The 23,360-nt window shown below is 33.3% G+C and overlaps 1 protein-coding gene across 1 annotated transcript in view; it reads right to left on the reverse strand.

Moving 5' to 3' along the window:
- Positions 1-9,784: 9,784 nt before the first annotated feature.
- Positions 9,785-23,360, reverse strand: part of LOC118183776 (uncharacterized) — a 150,023-nt gene continuing 136,447 nt past the window's right edge. Inside the window, exons 6-7 of the mRNA XM_085825106.1 lie at positions 15,500-15,739; positions 9,785-10,906 (exon numbers count right to left, since the gene is read on the reverse strand). Coding sequence (XP_085681232.1) covers positions 15,566-15,739 — 174 coding nt within the window. The 3' untranslated portion in view covers positions 9,785-10,906; positions 15,500-15,565. The remainder of the gene's footprint in view (positions 10,907-15,499; positions 15,740-23,360) is intronic.

Raw genomic sequence — 23,360 nt, forward strand, 5'->3', positions numbered from 1 at the left:
GAACAGAATTTGAAAGCACATGTAAAATTTTGTTCAAAACGTTTGATGTAGGCGTACATGTCTTCCTTTAGCTTGTTAATAATTATTAGACTTATTTATCTCGTTAATATTTTACTGGAATATTAAGAAATCTGTTTGAATATAAGTAATGTTCATTTAATACATAATGCTTTAGGATACATGTAAGGTAAAAAATTAAAGGAGCGATTTCCTTCAAAAAACATAATGCAGAATCTGGATTTCATTTCAAAGGAAACTGTCCGCAGGTACACAAAACTGCTATCAATTGAAATTTACAACATAAATCAGTAGAAGATTCTTTGTTGGGTTTTACAAATTTGTTTATGGGTTAAGTAGGGTTTTGCCACATGAATCAGAGATAGTTTTAAAAATAAGGAAGGCAGATTACTATTTCAACATCTGAAATGATGTTTTCCTTCAGGATTATTTTTTATATATGAGAAATATACTAGACAAGAGTCAAATAAACAAACGTAATTTATATAAATTATGGTCTCATTAACAAGTGAATATACATTGACAGAAAATGATACATATAAGAGCAGATCAGAAGGAAAAATGTTTTGTATGAAATTTATAAAAGAATTCTTCCTATATCTCAAACATATATGTTACCGGAAACGTATGAAAAAGAGGCATTTTGCAGATGTCCGGGTAATTCACAGCACGCTTTGTATTCGTGATCAAAGAATGAAATATTCAAACTATTTAATATTATGTATTTAATCCGTAGGCCTAACATACAATATCTAGACATTATACTAGATGACAAATGCAATATAGGCAGGGTTTAAAGTCACTAATAGGCCTTTTTAAGAGACGCAGTGTAGAACTAGATAGCGTTAATGCTTTCTTTAATATAAATACTTTCTTTAATATCCTGAAAGCAATGCATTAATGCTTTGCTGTCAGGATAAAACTGTTTACTTTTGCTTTCCAATTATGTCACAGCATAGCGATTCAGTAGCCAATGGTCCTATGGTTCCTTTTTAGTAGTCATCTCGTTCGTTTCCTCACAATTTGCTTGGTCAATAATTTTTGTTTGGAAAACTCTTTTCTTTGCACTTTAGACAGTTTATCACAGGGGTGTCGATGCAAGCCAAAATTCCCTGACTCTTTCTGGATACTATGCCTTGTTCTTTCCTTTTCATACAGCACCGATACTTTGCTAAATAAATTTGGGCTAGATACTTTGCTAAATAAATTCAAAAGATAAATTCGGAAACTCACATTCATTTTCGCTACATTCAGAATAAAATCCAAACGTATGTGGTGTATTTTTCGTTTTGGGCAAGCGAACAAAGTCATATGACATTAGCAGCCTTATAAACGGGAGTATTTTATACTTTACTGGCTTGCATTTTGGCACTGCATACAGTACCTTGGAAGTGAGTGGACGCCTGCTTGCATACATTACAGGTAAGATATACCTATCGTTGTGAACGAAGAAATTTCATTTGAAATTGCAAAATCAAGAGAATAATTTGCAGTTAATAAATACAGTGATAACTTACTAAAAGCATTTTTTCGTCCCAAATCCTAGGATGAATACCAAATCAATTTTTTCTACTTACAAATGAAAGGAAAATAATTAATCGATTCTTATTAAAAACCTACTGTTATTATTTTAACACTGCATTTGCTTGACTCTTTTCATTAACTTTTGTTGCGTTGTTTACTTAATAGTAGCAACAGGCGTACTGACGCTCATGACCAATTACTGATCTCGACTCATATTATAAGCAAATATCTTATACCAAACAAATATTTTCACATCAAGACAGGACCTACAGTATGTTGAACTGTGTACGTAGACGGACCTACAGTATGAAAGTGGACATAGACGGATGTACCATTGTATACGCAAAGGCCTTTACTGCATGTTGCAAATTGCTATGTCTAATTCTTTCAGAAACAGTCTAATACAGTGTAATAAAACCAGATGTCTTATTAATACTTTCGAGCATTATTCCGTTATGATTACCAGCAATGTACTGTACGATATCTTAATGAGTTTATAGTAAATCCTCTTTTAATTCTCACAATTATATTCGTGTACATTTTCGCACTGGTTTGTTTAAAACTAAAGGCACAATTTCAAATGTATATCGATTTAATGAACTGGTCTTTGATCAGTTGTTTTTTGAATACATTCAAATCCATACGAGAGCAGGCCGAAAGAAGGAAATAAAACGAAAACTCGCAGTAATCTTCTGGATGTATTTAGACTACCCTAATGGAAATATTTCCATGGTTTTCTTCATTTATTTCATGGTTAATTGACCGCAGTTCTTACATTTTGCGTGGCGCAGGTGTTCGTGTAAATTCTAACTCATTACGGAGATAAGTAAGGCATTACAAGATCTATAAAAGCAAAGAAATACTAAGCAAAGGAATTATATTGCAAAGCATACTCCAAAGCAGTATTCTGTAACCGAGGAGACAATACACATGGACGTATGCGTAAAAGTGTAAGTTTTTCACTATAAAAACTTACTTATAAAATAAGCAGTTATTTATAGAGTCAATTTTGCCGTTTTATTCCCATATACCGTATTTAATTGCTTAATTTTCCCTTTCGCGTATATTTTCTCCCAATGTTTTCAGCAAAACGTGGCTTCAGCAATGCTTAGTGTGCAAAACGTGGATACAGGTTAAATGAGTGAGAGAAAATAATCAGTTATCTGCTTGTGTTAATTTAAGGACTGAGTTTTTATGTTGCTTGCTTAAACAACTTTATCTTTGTTTTACCATAAACCACTTAATTTCATTACCTGTCACTACATCAATTAATCACCAATATTTTCTAAATACTGTCGTTTTCATTATTAGTATTTACCTCAGGTCTGTTACTATTTGCGTCATGTGCGCAAATGGTAACAGACGAATATATTTGGTAAAATACATTTTATGCTAAAATTAACAACATTCCCAGAATGTTTCTTTTTGGAAAATGATGAAGGAATTACTCTATAAAAACAGCAATTATACTCAAAGAACCATAAAGATATTTTAAAAAAATTAAAATTTTCAAACATTGTTGCAACTAATTACTATCTTCTTTGCATAAAGTAGGTAAAAATTATCAAAATTTGTTTTAAACAATATAAAACTTAAAATAATGTAAATTATTTCATAGCCTCGTTTATTTGCATAATCACCTAAGAAATGTGGGTAATTAATTAATCTCTTAAGTTTTAAGAATTTGAAAAGCATTATATATATGTTCATAAGATTAAACACATATTTAATATAACTATGTAAAAGTTACAGTTTTATTAAGAAAGATGAATGTCATCAGGAACGGGAAAACCGCTAGCACTAAAACTGAAACAATATATCTAAAATAGCATATGTTTAATCATTGAGAAGATAGACACATAAAAAGGAACGAAAATGTTAAATAATTTTTTATGAAAACTAGCCATAAATAATCCACTTTAATTTAGTTGATTGCTTGCAATTTACAGGCTTACTAAATTCATCCATTCAGTAGACAAAAAACCTGTTCTTTGCTTGAAAATTTAATACGTTTCCATTAGGGAATCGTTTACAAACTGTAGTGCTTTCATGACCATTGTATATCAATTCAGAAGTCAAACAACAAAAATCAGCGTTAATTTACAAAATTTTCACAGGACTAGTTTCGATGGTTTTACCGAACCATCATCTTCAGCTGCAAAACCGCAAATGAACAAGATAGGAAATAATGTTTAGATAAGATAAGAAAGCCTGGACAAGAATAAGCAAGTGGCGCCATCTGTTGGCAAAACCAGAACTAAAACATAATTTCTCTAAAAGCCGAAGGCAAATTTGGATTGGAATTAGGATCGTTAACTAGAACAGAAAGATTTTTATGAATGTGAAATGCCTCTAGAAAATACAGTTCTCCAATGGAAGATGTTTTTTGAATAATTTTGGCAGCAGAAAAATTGAAAGTGTGATTTTCGGACCAACAATGTTGAGCAACAGAAGACTTCTGTGTTTCCTTTTTTCTAACATATGCCTCATGTTCTTTGACGCGAAATTTTAAGGCTCTCTTAGTTTGGCCAATGTAAATTAAACCGCACTGGCAAGGAATCCTATAAATACACCAGGAATTCATATCCGGAATGGGGTCCTGGGGTATTTATAGGATTCCTTGCCAGTGCGGTTTAATTTACATTGGCCAAACTAAGAGAGCCTTAAAATTTCGCGTCAAAGAACATGAGGCATATGTTAGAAAAAAGGAAACACAGAAGTCTTCTGTTGCTCAACATTGTTGGTCCGAAAATCACACTTTCAATTTTTCTGCTGCCAAAATTATTCAAAAAACATCTTCCATTGGAGAACTGTATTTTCTAGAGGCATTTCACATTCATAAAAATCTTTCTGTTCTAGTTAACGATCCTAATTCCAATCCAAATTTGCCTTCGGCTTTTAGAGAAATTATGTTTTAGTTCTGGTTTCGCCAACAGATGGCGCCACTTGCTTATTCTTGTCCAGGCTTTCTTATCTTATCTAAACATTATTTCCTATCTTGTTCATTTGCGGTTTTGCAGCTGAAGATGATGGTTCGGTAAAACCATCGAAACTAGTCCTGTGAAAATTTTGTAAATTAACGCTGATTTTTGTTGTTTGACTTCTGAATTGGTATTTGTTCGGCGTGTTATTGTGTCTTAACCATTGTATATATTAGCAAGTTACATTTTTGAGCACTTCAATATTTATTTTGAACACTAATTATAAAAGTATTACTATTTAAACTTATGAGTTGGATGGAGTTGGAGGACTGGAAAGGCATGTTTTTATAATATACATCTGCTGAAAGGAATGATAAGAAAAAGAAGAAATTGGAGTTTTTTCCTTAGATACAATTTTATAATTTAAGATACTAATTAAACTCTGAGTTTCAAGTGAAAAAAATTCATTTAATTTATTATGACTGGAATAGAATAAATATACGTAGCTACAGTCAAATAGATTCTTTAATGCTTTTTCGGAATAACACATATCAGCCATGCATAAGAATGACGTTCATTTTTATAAACGTGATGCAAGAAATAGCATTTAATACGAAAATCTACTAACTCTTGCTTAAATTTATATATATAATTGATAATTAAAGAGAAAGCGAAATCCTAAACTGGACTCTGAAAATATACTTAAACAACATTACTTTTCCTAATGTTCTCCTTTATGTAATTCAACATTTCTCAGACGTTTAGGTGCTTTAATTTGAGTCCTAATTTGTGTAAAGAAGATAAAATTGAAAACTTTTGAGACCATTCAGCCTCTTCAAATATGAAAATTTAAAAGTTTTCATTAAATACTCTGTTTATTTCGGAGAATTTTTACGAAAGAAAATGAAAAACAACGCAAATTAATAAAGTAAAAGCTCACATATATGTTGACTTCTTCCTTCCCAAAATTAAAAAGCAATTTTAATATTGAAAGAAAAATTTTATATTTCAAGTGATGTTTTCTTTTTGACCCTTTGATACCGATGCTTATCTTAATTCAAGCAGAAAATCCCCCTTTTGCGTTATCAAAGAGTTTTTATATAATTATCAAACTCCCGTCTTCTCAGAATTTAAACATTTCTTATACTTAACTCCGTCAATAACAAAAAACTATGCATTATTGCAATAAATGTTAGAATAACTGTACAGAAGTAATGAAAGTAATCAAGCAAAACGTAATAAAACTACATGTAGAAACACAATGATTTTAGAAAACGTAGTAGGATATATTAATGTAAGCACGTTAATATCTAGAAAATTAGACAAATAAATATAGAAAAAAGAAACCGATAGCCAATATTAAAAATTTTATATCGTACAATTGTGAAAAGAAGTTTCCTACATAACTTTGAGAAAGTAGATATTTCTTTGAAACTCGGCTGTTAACTCCTTCAAGAGAAACTAGTTGGCTTAGATTTATTTAGACCAGATATTCAATTTGGTGTATTATTATCAATTGGGAACAAGTGTTTTACTTTACCACAATGTTTTTGAAAAAGTCTCATCACATGGGGAATATGGTCAGCGTAATAACATTATTATTTCCCACTAAGACAATGTATATATTTCCTTAAAAAGTATTGCAGGGTGTGGATGTAGCAATAAAATAATTTTAAATTTTCCCTCACATTTCATAAAAATTCAGATTTTAAAAGAAATGCCACACAATGACATTAGATACTTTACATTCCCTGTATCATTTTTCTAAAATGGGTGTTAGGTACATTGAGAGTAAGTCAAAATACAATAAAAATTTAAACAACTCCTAATTCAGTAAATTGGCAATATATACAATAACTGAAGTAGCACAGAAATTTAAAAAAAAAAAGAAAAAAACCTGAGAGTTTTAAAGAATTTTTCTGCTACATTTTTAAATTACAGTTATGTCCACTATACAATATTTCATCTAAAAAAATGTTCAGCTTCCGCAGTTCCTTATTGAACTCTGGCTGAAAACGACATAAGAAAATAGCTGCATCATTTTTAGAGACCTTACGTCTATAAACATCTCGCTTGCCAGTATCCCACCCCTTTTGATTTTGGAAAGCCCCGCAGTAACATATACTGAGTTTAAATTTATAAATATGGATGATCATTCACGTTGGTTGAACACGAATATTTTTAGCTCATTTTCCAACAAAAGTTGAAATTAAGTGTTATTTACTTTGATGCTGCATGGATCGTAGCTCCACTCTGTACAAATGCCTCAAAATTTACTGTTGACAATTCCCTTTTATTTAAATATGCTATTTTGTAACGCTCAACGTAATCCTGACGATTTATAATGATAGTTCAAAAGCAGAGCCGTGCATTCAGGATTGCATAATATATACATAATATCCCTCTGGCGGATATAATCTAGAAGATAAAATTTTTCAAAATTAATTTAATTTTTCAAAAAAAGAAACATTAGGCAATTATATCTTAAATAAGCTACAATATCTCGTAGACGCTCTAAAATGCATTGTTTAATGACTCTCGAATAATTAGGAGTAAATATATATATATTGCTTCCATACATGCATGCATTTAATATATTGAATGCTTTACTAGTATATATATATACATTAAACCATCTTTTAAGCAACTTTCGTGAAAATGCATAAGCTTTAATTTTGAAACTGCATCCATTATCATCAGATAATTACAGGTATTCTCTCTGTTATTTAATGTACATTTTGTTTTTAACTTTTGATACGTTAAACATATTTCGATCAATCAGTTAAGTATAATAAATAATTTAAAAAAATATTCTGAACAAATAAACAGCTCTATAAATTTTCCCCACACGTGTATGGATTACATCCACAGTTATACAATTAAATATTATTAATTAAAAAATATATAATTTCAAACTCATTTGAAAAACACGTGATTAATTTTAATACGTATATAATATAAACCGTAGCGAAAATATGTAGGCGACATTTGGTTCTTAACAAATGTAATGTCGAGCATTAGGCTGTTATTCTGAAGCAGAATCTGAAAATGCTAACATAAGTAATACCGCAAATAATAGTCAATTCAAAACAATTCTGTATTCAATTGCAAATATTCATCGTCTACAAGATATTTTTTGTCTGTTGCTCTTATAATCATATTATTTTATCACAATATTTGAAGTTTTCAATATTTATATGCTTTTTTCTAAAGTTGAAAATGACAGGAAAAGCCTACTTAAAGAAAATGAAACTAAGATAAAGAATTTTAAGTTAGGTTATCTGGAAAAGGCAAAGCATACGAGAGAGTGCTCTACTTAAATGAAAGGATGTGTTCATGAAAGGCTAAGAGAAACTGGCTCGTATTCAAGTTACACATGAAAAAAAACTACGAAACTTGCAACCAGTCTATTTGCTTGGACTCGAAGTAACAGTATTCAGAGGAGATACGTAATTTTAAGTGAACGGTAATCTTAACCGTATTACTAAAAATAAGAAGGCGTCCATTTTAAAATAGTGCAACGAATGTAATAACTAGATTCCCATGAGCATTTTGACATTGTTCTGCGTTGTTACTAGAATAGGAATGGTTATCATTTGCAATTAACTTTACCTTTCGTAAAAATTAAGTTCACTCCTGTGGTCATCGAACGTCTTTCATACAGGTGCAGTTTTACTTGCAAGGATAAGCCCCTATTCAAAATTATCTTTTGTGAAATTTCTTTCATTTTTGGTTCAACAAACTTCAGCTCTTTATCCCTAAAAATTGTGCAATTTGTATACATGAATTTTAAATTAAATTGCTATTTACATTTTACCAGGGAAATAATTGGTAATTGCTACTTGTAAACGTAATTGGAAACTTTTTAAATTTCAAATTGTTCACGTTTAATAATACACCTGTATTTCGGTTATTTTCACAGTATTATAAGAAAGCATCCATGCGTGCTGTTGTGGCGTATCTGGTGGAACCTCCGAAAGTCATCTTAAGCTCCGCGACCCAGATACCACCAAAGACAACCGATACTTTTTCACGCTTCTTGTCCAGTAACAACTCATAGCTTTACAGTAATAAATAACGAAATAACAGCTTTGTATTGAAAAGAACAGAAAGAATATTACTGCAAACCGTTCTATAGTTTCCTCCAATGTTTAATCTTCACCAGACTGTGCTGTTATTTATTTACTTTATAGAAACTTATTATGAAATGATCACTTCTAGAAAAGTATTAAAATAGTAATAGCTGGCTTAATACGATATCTTTAAGAAACAGGATACTATTTTAATTAAGGAAATTTTTAAATTCTGCTTACAAGGTCGCCTTTCGTAAAATGCAATACTGTAGAACCATCGAAACAAAATCTGACATCAGTAGAAACAACAGTAGAATGCTTTTATTAGTATTTTTCACAGATAGGCCAACGCTTTGTTTTGGATGCGAAATTTAGCAAATAAGTTGATAGGAGCATCACAAAGATCTGTTTCTAAACAAAGTTTTTCCCTAAATGCTCTTGGCTAAAACTTAGACATCGAACAAAATGATTGAAAAATCCATTAACTATGTTTGCTCTACGATATGGTTTATGCTGTCCCAAATACATTTTGCTGTAGAGTACAGGAATGCTCTCTAAGAACTAAAGTCAATCTTTACAAGTTTCACTCACGTGACCTGGCTTTTCTGAAGACATTTCGGATAGAGGTGTACTTCAATATATTACAAAAGCCATGTAGGCTATGTCTGCATGGTTTTTGTAATATATTATAATTATAATCTAAGTATTACTTATGGAAGAGAATGCGATTCATTTCCTGTAAGATAGTAAGAAATTTAAAAAGAGTAGCATAGAGAAGGTTAATGGGAGTTTATTAGAAATCTTAAGTAACAGGCTATAAAGAGAATGAATAATTAGACATATTCGATAGATATTTTAATGATATTTCGAGGTTTACTTTAGTTTGCGCGATCACCCATTTGTTATGAAAACTAATGATCCATTCCTACTTCCAAAACATTAAACAAATGAGCAATTGCCAAATGCTGAATACTACTTAATTTATCACAGTACCCGTTATTTATTTATTAAAACTGAACAGAAAGAGCTTGTATATTGAGATTAGAAGGATGAAATTAAAACTATCAAAATATAGCTCTTGGCCATTTTCAGTAATATTTGTATTCTTATTAGCATTGATTATTCAAAAACTGAAGCCATAAGTTAAATTCATTCTTCTCCAGATATTCGACATTTATTATAACAGATTACAGTTAATTAATCATTTGTCTCCTACGCCACAATTATCTAACGTTTGGAAATTTATAACTGGTAACGATTTTCATAATAGATGACCCCCTTGAAGATGATGTAGGAAAAGCCGTCCACATACATAATCTGCCATAATTTTCTAATATTTCATTTTGATTTTCACCCATATCTTCTGGTGTTAAGTGAAAGGAGGAATGTTTCTACAAAATGGATATTTAACGTGCGTCTGATTTCGCTGTTTGCAAAGCAGTAAACAAATTTTCAAAGGTATTAGACATATAATTATTTCAATATTTTTACTTTTCTTTATTTGGCATGAAGGGTATGGAATGGTGTTTGGCTCATTTAAGTTAATATTCATATTTTTGCCAAACAGAGATATCATCTTCTTCTAGATTAAAACATACTACCAAGATATCAAACAAACAGAATGAAAAAGAACCATTTTCATTCATTTATCAGATGATTATACATAAGACACATTTCTTGAATTTGCCTTTAAAATTCATTAAATATGTCACTAAAATAAACATCCATAAACTAAAAAAGAATAAATAATCGATAATAATGAAGTTCATACAATAAATTTCTAACATCATAAATCACTTTAAAAGATGTTACAATTCAAGTAACATTCATAACACTAGTTTAAATGAAACGAAATGTCTGGGATTAGATGTCCAAATATACTTGTATTAATGCAGGTTTGGTGGGTTTTAGTTATCATTTGTCTTACATATAACTGTTTATATTGGTTCACTTCAAAATTACCAGGATAAATGACATCGCCCAAAGACATGATTTTGCGAAATGTAATAAACTGTAAATACAGATAAAGGCAAACTGCAAGTAAAATTACTGAACCGTCGCAGAGAATGAATTTCATAATTTAACTTCCATGCGCGTTTCCTGTGGGAAGAAAAACTGAAACAAATATAGTTATTCTAGTTTCCATTTTCGAGTTTAGTGGCATATAATACTCGTTCGATAAGCACCTAGAATGAAGCTCAAGAACTGAATGAGAACTGTTGGATGTGCCGAGATTTTGAAAGGCAGGCAAACGAGACATTTAAATGTTTATGCTTTGAAGAATTCATTATCACAAAGTTCTTGGTCTCTTCACATTTTTACAACGGAAGTCAAGATGTTCTTGGAAAAGGCGAGTTTCTTTTGCTTTGCCTGAAAAAATAAGAAATTTTAAAATGATTAAATTAACAAACAGAAATTTCATATTTTAGCATATCGTTTCTTGAAAACTGACAAATTCTTTAATTTGTTTGAGCACATAGTTTTTTGAAAAACTGAAAAAACTGGAAACTTAATAAAGAAAGTGTATAAAAAAGAATTAAGTATAAAACTAGTAAATAATTGATTTAAGATATGATTTCTATTTGGTTCTTGTGACAATAACTGGAAACTCATTAATACATTTTACTTAGTTGTATTAAATAACGTAACTAAATTGCAATGTTCAGAGACTAAATGCAGATGTCTTAAGATGTCAGCATTACAACTTTAAAACACATTTCCTGGTAAAGTAATATTTTTTTTTGCCAAAATACTGTTCTACAAAGACTTGCAAATTTCTTTGAAATGTTTGACGATCCCTGTCAAAATTTATGGTTTGATTAATTTTTTCAGGTATCCTCTGTTTCAACTACTGCTGTATTCTTCCTCTGTCTTGCAATGAAAGACCGATGAATCAAAAATCGACGTGTCAACTAAGGAAGCAGGTAAATGTCATCTTATGTGAAGTCTCTTAAATCTGAGAAGTGTGGAAGAAATTTTAGCAGGATGTCCGAGGAACAGGAAGTAACGACGAAGGCAGTACGTGTAGAGGGATTTACGGTTTATTGATCCGAAAGTGAAATCACTGCTAAGCAACAAAATACTAAATGACGAAAGAATTCGAGGTTTTTGCTTTTTTTTCCTGGATAATTTTTTTCCTGTTGATCGTACAATCGTACAAAATCACGAACGTTTCCCAATACTTCTTATTATTGATCAACCGTTATATTAAGCACCGTTCGCGCTTCTCCTGAATTAGCAGAAAAACCGACGTTACTAAAATTTCAAATGCTGCCCTCATAACCTTGCTTTAAGAAGATGCTGAATTGCTTTACTCAGGCTGTTCTTGACAGACGCATGTAGAGTCCTATTTGTTTAGGGGCATAAAATATAGACCCTACTGAAAACGAGATAGAGAATTCTCGCTACGTCTTGAAAAACAAATAACTGCCGACAAAGGTTATAACAACCTTTTTATTTTAAATAAACTGAGAAGAACATGCACGCAATCGGTGCTCACTAACTAACCACCACATGTGGCGAAAAACGTAACGCAAAATAGTATGCACAATCAGATAGAATCGAATTTCAATTGCCCGACTGGCTCCTCGGCTGCACACAGCAAAGCTGAAAATCCGAGTCTAAGGGATATCAAATAATCTTAAGTAAGTGGCTAGCACAAACAATCAGCTACAGAGCTACTTGCACAAACGCGGGTTAAACTCGTTCTCGGCGCAACCTGCTCTACTCGTAACTAACTCTTTTAGTGCGAGCTCTTCAATTGTGAACTTCTTAATGAAAAGAAAGGAAAATTTCTTAATGTAAAATAATTTATTAGTACAAAATACGGACTTCCCACGCTATTTTCGCCCCAACAGAAACCGCGAAATACCGAAGGCAGATTACCGACAAATATATACAGACTGTTTAATTGGTTAACTGATTAAAGCCAAACACACGTGGGGTAGCCTAAGTAAGGTATGACTTCTTGAAGGACTGCTACCTTCATTATGCCTAGGGAAATCGCTGAAAATGCTTATACACTTAGCTCGTTTAGCAGGATTCAAAAGCCGTCAAACTTTCAACGTTTAGTTACTTTATCAATTAGGTCAATACTGACCGCCCCGATGCACAGGATAAAAAGTGCTAGAAAAGATTATTTTTCAGTATCGAGGGATAATCCCGTTAAATGTAAGAATCGCACAGTATTTACTACTTATATATATATTCCCTAAGCATACATTTCTCAGCATTTTGAATTCCCCGACCAACATTCAAACCCTCTCCATTCATATTAACTTAACAAGCAGGAATGGTATAATTAAAACTGCAATAAGTTTCCTTTCGCTTAAACTCTACGACGTGTTTTCGGAATGTTTACTCTTATCTTATGCAGTTGTTGTTTATAAGTAATATCAGTTAGCTAACAATAATAATACTGAAATAATTACGCTATATAAATAAAATTCTTTTGTGATTAAAGTTTTTTCTTACATAATTTTATAAGTTTTCAAGACATTTTCCTAGACTCACAAATTATTCTCGTCAGCGTGTATTTCAATACTTTTTAAAATACATTTTCTGCATTTGAAAATAAATTTATTAAATACTTCACACACGCGAAAATCGAATAATACAGCTGTAAACCTTCTTTTCAGCTTTATACAACAGTTTCTTTAAAACAGACAGCTCGTTATTTATACATGAAAAGTTCAAAATTAATTAAGCTGCTAAAATATGTTAATGTAATCACTGTAAATTGAACCTGAAGAAAGAATGAAGTATTCTTTTAATACCAATTTGAAATAAATTTAGTGGTGCTATTTAAGTGACTTTGCATTTCATACACGTTAAATTAAGTGAATACTGTACTTGAATCTTTTCAAAATTAATTATCAAGCAAAGGGACAATGAGAGTAAAAATGAATGAATGCGTGAAATTATATAAATGCAGCAAGTTTCTATTTGCAAGCAAGAATTAAGAGAATAAATCATAAAAAGGAAAATGAATGAATGTAATTTGGAGGCAAATATTTGTTCTGGCTGTTTGGATTATTACGCCTAACCAAATTCTATTCAATTATCATAATTGCATGTTTAACTTAACTACTATAGGTAGACAAAATATTTCGCAAATAAATTCGCTATACCCACGACAGCATTTCGTAAGAAGCAGAACGTTTCAGCAACTATAATTGCAGTGTTTTCATTTTATATATCTTACTATGTTTTTGTATGGTAAGTCACTTATTTTGCAAATTAGTAACTTTGACTATCATTATTAGCATTTCTGAAATCGTGGTTCTTAAAAAAATATTTCTAACCAGAAAAATGCAGAATATGCAGCCGAAAGTTCGCTCAAGTGCCTTCTGAGTAATTGTTAGTTACACAGTTGATGGTTAGATAACTCTTCTGGTCTACGGACCTTTTCTTATCTTTTGTTTCCTTAATTCATTTACCCTTTAATATACAAAATGCAACATGGTTTTGTTCCTTATATTCTTAATTTTAAGTTTTTTGTAATTTTGATTCACAGATTTCGAATTATTCGTAACAAGTGGTTTTTAGAATTTCATTTCGTAAGAGTTATTAAAGTTGTTTTTGTAATTTTACGAATGTAAGTTTTACCGTCTTTTAAGTTTGCATCCTAATTCACTTTATTCTAAATGAGAAACCTTCTTAGACTGTCAGATGTCTTTTCTTTCGCTCTTATCTGGAACACAACTCTATAATAACAAACGTGTAAAGCACAACTAAACTACTAAATAATACACCATTTTAAGGTTTAGGAATAGGAAAATAACTAAACTAAGCTTCCGTAGCTTCAAACCTGGTAACGTAATAATAGCCCAATATTTACAATTAAAATTATTCTAAATCACCATGAATAGAGTTCCAGAGCTAATGCGTTTTCTCATCTAATTATAAATGAAGAATTAGATATCGATACACCAGAGGAAACAAGTAGGATCTCCTTTTATGAGACCTAGGTTGCAAAAGATTTATTAGAAAACTACAATATTTGCTTAACTTCCGTTTTCTGGTATAGTAGACAAAACTGTAGAAGTGTCGGAAAGATTCAACATAAGGAAATACGCATTCACACCTCTTTTCACCCTCACAGCATTCTAGCCTTTGGAAAGCACGAATGTAGAGGATTAGATCCAAGACATTTAGTCCCGATGATAGTATCTCGTTGCTGACGTTTCACTACAATTTTCAAATCGACGAATCTGTGTCGGGGTAAACAGTGAAGTGGTTAAAAGTTTTTCTGTGTTGAAAGCATTATCATAATTTTTTTATCATTGAGCATATAAAACTTTCATACAAACTGCATGTTAAAAGAATATATTATTAGAATTTGGTAGAATCAGAAGGGAAAAGCAGCTTTTATAACTTAAAACGATTATACTTTCTCTCTACACATATTATTACGAATTTTATAAATATGTAAATAATTTTTGTAAATTTATATGTGAAATTGTAGTATTTTTTGTACAATGCAAAATGAAATGCTTGAAGGAGTCGAAGCTGTGCAGGATAAATAAGATTATAACAGCAAGTATACTTAACCTTGAAGTAAATGTCTATCTTCCTCTGTAAATTGGCCTCTCAACTGCAAATTGCGCTTACATAGAGGTGTGCGAAAACATTTAGAGATCATCGTATAGAGGTGTACTTAAAGTTTTAGAAGTCATCTGTCCAGCTATGTAAACCATAATGCATTGAATACGGTGATTCTTCGTTTTTCATTTTTCATATAAGTCTTTTTTCTTCACTTCTTTTCCGGATACCTTGTTCCAAAAATTATGTTACACCTTAACTTCAAATATGAATCTAACATTAATTACATCTTAGCATGCTATGATTTTAAAAAATATAGTGGCGACTTACTATTTTTACTTAAACCTCTTTTTTAAGAAATAAATATTATGATGATTCAGTGTATATATGATGCTCACTTTAATAAAGGTTTGCTTTTACCTTTTTTGATTCCTTCGCCCAGCTATGTCTCGTGATCCCTTTTGGCACTAAGGGTTGGATAGATTCCTAGACGTCCGTGTGCCGGATGGCTATGCTAACGGACGTCGGACTTCGGTCATCTGGGCAGGTCCGCTGTGTCACAATGACAGCACTGCTATGACAGATACTCTCCGCAGGACTCGGAATAAAACTCCGCGTTCTCTCAATGTCCGGCGTTTCCAGCTCCGTCTGTAAAGGAAGCTAGAAATAAAAGCGACCATGTTATAAAAGCATAATTATAACAGCTTCATAATTTACATTGCGAAACAAGGAAAAAGTAGGAAATTACAATTTCGGATACGTATCTTACATTAGCTGGCAGCTTATAAATCCGAAGTAAGCAACATATTTTGAAAGTTTCATAATTACTATGACATTCTCACCAATTGTATTTTTGCTGAAGATGTGTTCTTAAATTCGGAACAAATGTAAGGAATTTAAAGCAAATAAGTTCCTAAATTTAATTTTTCTTTAGAATTGCTGTAAATATTTCAATATTTTTACTATTTATGAACCAACATATTAAGAACATTCTAAGAATTATATACCTCTATTTAAAAAAAAATTTTGTTTTCCTTAAAATGAATTATAATTTAGAATTTTTATGGTAAGTATAATTCTTAATTACAATGATAAGACACCTTACTTTTACAGTAAAACCTACATTAACAATTACCAAAACAAACAAATAAAGAAAAGAAAGAAAATTAAAGAAAGTACCAAGGATATTAAACAATAAATATAAAAGTAAAAACTATTTGATATACTAGTTTTAAACTCTAAGGGAAAGAGAGAGGAGTCTGAATCTAAATAAGGCAGGACAAACGTTTTCACTTCTATAGAAGCTACGGTTATATATTAAACATGAAAGATATGAAAATATGTTAATTTAGTAAAAAGAGGCGATAAATTTCAAAACTTTCTGATGCCTTAATGTATGGCAATTATGTCCTGGTTCTCCAGTGATATATTATGTTTCTCCAGTGCTATGTTATCAGCCGTTTCTGTGTTTCTCTGTCATTAAGCCAACTTTTATTGAGCAGGAATTAACTCCAATTTCACTTACAGAAAATTTTCATAAAATATGGGTTAAAGCTAGTCAGCGTCTATTTGAAGTTTAGGAACATAATCCAATACTAGAATTTGTTACTGTTGCTGGTATTATATTTGCAGTGAATTTAGCATCAAATTATTACTGAATCTTTTTCTATTCAAATAAAGCAGAATTATGGTTGAATTTTCCTTAAAAGCATTTTCGAAATTACATTTCTCATGAAACCACAGTTCTTATTTTAAATTCTGCGAAACACCTGCAGTCATAAGTGCGCTTCAAAGACTACATGTGGATAAAATGAAACAATTTTATTATGAAATCATTTTAAACGTACACTGTTTTCATAAAATGTTGATAAAAATATTTGGACACTTACAAGAAAAGTTATTTTTTTCCATTTAAGCAAATCATTTCAACGTGTTACGAATAAACTTTCTCGAGACTTTATCCAAAAAGTTTGATTCAGTACCATACCTTATTAATTTTAAAATACAACAGCTTTAAAATACAATCCAAACACTTTTCAGAAAGTTCAATATTTATCCTAATTTAATATATAATAAATAATGAATAAAAAAAATCATACAAAGCACAATGCAAAGTACAGCGGCTGCCCTTTAATATTCGATGACTTTTATTAAACGACATAAAACTTCAGGCTCTAACATATGTTGCAACTTATTAGCAACATCAAAGATTTATGACCATATGTAGCGTTGAATGAACTGTAAATACCAAAGAATATGGATGCCTCATTTCCCCTACGTCTCTACAATTAGGAAACGTATGGAGCCCTTTCTGTTAATTCTTGTTCCAAGAACATATTTAGATCTAAATTCATCTGTTCCCTTTCACTATGACAAAATTAGTTTCTAAGAATTTGAAATATCCAACTCTCAGAATCAGTCCACTGACTGAACAAGGAAACATTCATTTACTGATCAATAACACATCAGCAATAACTAAGGATTCTTTGATCGTACTATTGGTAAAAGCATGATGGAGTGAGTGCGTCTTAATGGAAGTAATTCAAAGTAAGATTGGATTAGAGAATTCATTAATTACATCTCCAACACGGGAGCTCGCAGAGAGGTGGCTATTAATCATAATACAGCTTGGAAACTAACGTGAATCATTTCAACGCATTTCGCTTGCAACATTTACATGCACTGAGAATATGGGAATGAACTGTCGAAAGAGTCATACGATCATATTCGTAATTCGTAATTCTTCATAAATTCGTAGCGGGAAAACTGAGACTCCACTTTTGTCATTCAAATAACTTAATGTTTTTCATAGAAGTAACTTATATTCATACGTATGAGTGGCAAAAATGCTTTTTTGATATTAAATATCTTAAAATAAAAATCATGGAATATAGTAATTTAATTAAATAAAAGTATCTTCTTATAGTAAGTATTTTATGAAAATCTCAAATCTCGGAACAAAACTACTCGGAACTCAGGTCTCAATCCTGATTCCTCAAAGTAAAGATTGCGTATGAAACTGCAAATAAATTTAATCCTCAATACGTATCACAACTTAGTTTATGACATAAAAATCCGAGCCACGTAGGAAACGTAGTTTAAGTCACATCTCTTATAAATGAGGCAATTTCAACTTTCTTATGAAAAGCGCATTCACACCGAACCGCTGCGCTCTTTTTTAAATTGGCAGATATGCTTTTGAGTTATATATTTCTATTATCTTAAATCGAAAGTGAACAGTGATTCCCTTACTCTGTACGGTAATGATGGCATAAACATTTTCAAAACCATGTAATGGAAAATAATCCATCACTTCTAAAACTCTAGAATTCTTTTTTCTTTTTCTACTCGACAAACTATTCGCAAATAGTTTACCGCCATTTCCACGCACAAAGGGACGCTTAAAACAACACATGCATGAATCCTCTCCGAAAAGAGTTTAAAAAGGCAAAATAGTAATAAAAAAATACCCATCTTCATTATTATTCGGGATCAAAACTGGCGAAATGGCGTCTGACAAGGCACACCATTCTAAAGGCCCGCGTCAGGGCCACGTGTGGGCATGATTAATAACGCCGGGTATAAAGGGCTGGTGTCACATAAATCAAGGATACCTATCAGGCCTTGGAAATCGGAAAAATACCGCTTTTCTCGTTGTCTTTCTAACAATGCTTTTAAAAAAGAGAATGCGCAAGAAATGAAAGATTTGGATCTCTTTTTTTCTAAAGACGGGAGTTTTTATCTCAGATGTTTTCATTTTTCGGGATGTGGTCGTGTTTACGTGACAAAAATGATAAGAAGAAGAAATGACAGCAGAAAAATGACAAGCGAAATTTTGTTGCTTTTCTCTTTTATAGTATGAATGTTTTGTTTTAAAAATTGATGAACTGTTTAGAAAGATGTAATACCGCCTCTACATCGCCCTTTCTAAGTTTAAAAGTTTGATACAAGCATCGAATTTTTTTCAACTGAATTGATTGTAGTTTAAGATACGAGTTGAGTTCTTTAAGATTATTTGTATTGCCGAAATATCTTTATTACATAGTTTATAAAAAATATTGGTTTGAAATGTCGTTTTCAGATTTAAAAAGATATTGAAAACACATCAGTAAAGATGCAAGTTTAATTATAAAATAACTCATGAGGAATTTTTACAGAATTATGCATTAAAATTGATTGCATATTGATTTGTTTTGAAAATTTATTATACTTCCCACTTCTTCATATACATAAAGAAAAATTTTAAATATAGCGCCTGTAGTGTTGGCTTTTGTATATGCATTCACATATTAAATTATGTTCAGCATATTAATTTTGAAAGTGTCTTTAATGTCATCATGTTAAACATACTCCAATGCGTATGTCAAGACCCGTTTATATTTTATTTCCACATATCTAGCATGCATGATCTTCTATAAACTTCACGAACATTCTTAGCTTAAGTACGTAACGTATTCGGAAACTAAGTACCGTTTCATTCTAGCGCCGTTGCAGCGCTGTGGTAGGCGTCCCGCTCATGCTCACTAGTCTTTCTTGTTCACTGACTTTCAATTTTCGCCATTTTGGTTGCTCTATGTTGTGTTTTCAGTTTCCATCTGCTACTGTCCCAGAGATCTCCAATAAACTCACAGAGACCATGCTTGCATAAATCGTGAAGGCGGTCTTCGCCACAGACGACCCCTCCGAAGACTCGCAAGCTCATAGAATAATCCGATATGATACCTCGGACATTGATACTGCAGAAGATGCTTGTTTCACAAAACAAGAAATATTGCACGTCTTAAAGTGCCTACCGCAAAAGAAAGCACCTGGGCCGGACGGAGTAGACTATCGTGTAATTAAACTCACTGTGCGTTCGAATATCAATCTATTTCGACAGCTATTCAACAAGCTACTAAGTACCGGCACGTTCCCCAGGTGCTTCAAGATCGGCCAAGTAATCCTATTCCTTAAAAAGAACAAGGATCCGAGAAGAGCGGATGCCTACAGACCAATATGCTTACTATCAGCGCTTGGTAAGACAATTGAAAATTTGCTAGTGAACAGGCTCCGACATCACTTGCACTCTAGTAATTACCTGAGCGAGGATGAATATGGGTTCCGCACAGGCAGATCCACCGTCCATGCTCTCATGAAGGTTAAAGAATGTCTCCTACAAAACAGATTGTCCGGTCATCACACCGCGTTCATCTCAGTCGATATCAAAAGTGCCTTTGACACGTTGTGGTGGCCGGCAATCCTACAGGCACTAAGGAACTCACGCTGTCCACGGATTATCTATCGGACACTGGAGAACTATCTCGCAGAACGAAAACTAATTCTGCAGCATAATAGTGGCATACTACAAAATAATCAAACAAGGGGATGTCCGCAGGGTTCCTGCGCGAGACCCTTCCTATGGAACTTAACGTACAATAGTATACTTACACAGCCGTGGCCAAGTCACACGAAAATAGTTGCATATGCCGATGACACGGCACTAATAGTACAAGGCCCCACTAAAGAGCAATTGCAGAGAAACTGCCAAGAATCCTGCGACCTCTTTCAGGAGCGATGTGCAACGCTGAAGTTGAAGATTGCCGAAGAAAAATCCCAAGTTTAATTGATTCCAAAAAGGGAGGCTCCCTAACGCGACAACCACGCATCACGCTCAATGGGAAACGACTTGCAATCAAGCGAGAACTCAAATACTTGGGAATAATATTTGATGACAAACTGAATTGGATAGCGCATGTGCTCTCCCTAAAACAGCGCACAGGAAGCATCGCTCAGCAGCTCAAGATGATGAAAGGATATCACTGGGGTCTCAACCCCCATATCCTCAAGATCCTCTATAACACCGTCACTGAGAAGATCGTGACATATGGAGCAGCTGTCTGGGCCTTACCGATGCAGGGCAGAAAAGTAAAGCATTTGCAAAGCATCCAACGGCCGTTTTTATTAAATATCACGAGAGCATTTAGAACTTCCGCGACCAATGCACTGGCAGTCCTGGCTGGCATACTACGCTTGTCCATTAGTGTCGAGAAGGAAGCTACGTACTAGATAGTCAAGCACTCGGCCAAAAACGCAATATGGGGAAGAGGTGTTTACTGCAGATAACCTCGAAAGAGCAGTCATTAGCCTTGACAGGCACCCGTCTTTGCAAGGACGGGGTGTTAATGTCAACCTAAAGCAGACCACAAGATCCACGAACATAGATGTTACCTATTGTACGGATGGATCTAAAATACACGACAGTGTGGGCTGTGCATATGCAGCACTTAAGGAGGGTAGAATAGTAAGCCAATGGAAGGGGCATTTGGAAGCGCACAATAGTGTCTTCCAAAGCGAGGCCACAGCTATAAGCTATGCACTGCAAGCGATAATTCAGCAGAGGCTATACAATAGTTACATAATAACAGACAGCCTGTCTACGTTATACGCCATCCTTAACCCCACCCACAGTTCTCCAATAATAGCAGCTTTTCAGGAGTACCTCCGTGCTCATAAAGAATTAAAAATTAATCTAGAATGGACGAAAGCCCATATCGGGAATCATGGTAATGAGACTGCAGATCGGCTTGCAAAAGAAGTAGCCCATAACGTCGAAGCAGTCCCAGTACAAATCCCATGGCCGGTTTCTCATTTAAAACGGAATCTACGCGAAACAGCTCTAGCACCCTGGAAGGCTGCGTGGGACAACGAAGACACAGGCCGCCGAGCGCATACGTTTCTGCCTAAATTAGATAGGAAACTACTGGTTGCACGGCCACAAATGGTGTACTACATCACAGGGCATGGGCCCTTTCCAGTATATTTTGAGAGATTTGGAATCTCCAATTCGAATCAGTGCTGCTGCGGCGATCTGGGCACAGCAGAACACTACGTTCATGAATATCTTCTCACGGAGGGAATGCACATTCCGTTCCCGCAGACGAACAGTGAGGCATTCAACAGATTTATGGTCAAGCAGCGACACCAGACCAACAAAATTACTCATATAGTAGATAAGCTAATGGACATGGGTCCAGACTTATGCCATGTGTAAATATAACTGATCAGTATGTCAGCTAATTTCAATGTAAATCAGTATCATTCAAGCATAAGTAATCTAGATATGTCTGCGATGTGTGTATATAGTGTGGGCAAGCGTGTCCTAATGTATGTTATTAACACTATTATTATTATTATTATTATTATTATTATTATTATTATTATTATTATTATTATTTTTATTTTTCTTGTGCTAGGTGTATATACTAACTCTGTCTTATTATCCCAAAGCAAATTAAGGTAATGTCTTGTAGGTATATAGAAAGTACACTCATGTCCATAAATTAAGGATAATGCAAAATCAGGCAAAGAAGTAGTAGAAGCAAAACACATTTGACTTATTGTAAAGCTTATTTATTAAACAAAAGGTAAAGAGCAAAAAAAGATGCTATATGTTTGATATTATTAAAAAAATTAGCGATTTTTTCTCCCTGGAGCAAATTACAAAAAAAAACCTATTTAGAAAAAAAAACAGTATTACATGGTTGGTATGATTGTTAATACATTGTATGTCTCCCAGACGATGCAATACAGTCCGTACAACGCCTAGGCATGCTGAGTATCAAATTATCGATCTGATCTTGCACATACGGGGGATTTCCTCCGATTGAAAGCATTCGCTTACGATGTTTGCACAGTGAGGACGGGCGTTGTAATCCATAAACACAATTTGTGCGCCCATGGCGCCCCGAAACAAACGTACATGTTGTTCCAGAATGACATCCCGAAAGGTTTGGCTTGTCATGGTTCCAATTTGAACATGCAGGTCAGTTCTGGAACCCATAATTATTCCACTCCAAACGAGCACTCTTGCACCACCGTAACGGTGTCGTTTAATGATGTTTCCTTGGTGGTAACGGGTACGTGAAGCTCTCCATATGAAAGTCCGGCGAGAATCAAACTGCAAGCTAAACCTGGACTCGTCGGAAAACATCACACAAGCCCACTGTTGCGGTGTCCACAATGCATGCTCTCTACTCCAGGCTAACCGCAGTCGACAGTGAGTTGCAGTAAGTGGAACGCATCTGACAGGTCTACGAGCATATAGACGAATCTGCCCTAAGCGTCTGTACGCGGTTGCCTTGAAATTATCGTACCAGTAGCTGAAGAGAGCTGACGAGACGGGTCTGAGGCTGCGCTCCTCCTGTTTCTTTTGGCAGTAACTGCCAAATACCGGTCCTCATTCGGCGTTGTAACTCTGAAGCGACCTGTGCTGTAACGTCTACTCAGATTACCATCATGTTTG

The sequence above is a fragment of the Stegodyphus dumicola genome, chromosome 10 (genome assembly GCF_044657685.1).
Source record: "Stegodyphus dumicola isolate Sdum_Otavi_A_Nest chromosome 10, ASM4465768v1".
Taxonomy (NCBI): Eukaryota; Metazoa; Arthropoda; class Arachnida; order Araneae; family Eresidae; genus Stegodyphus; species Stegodyphus dumicola.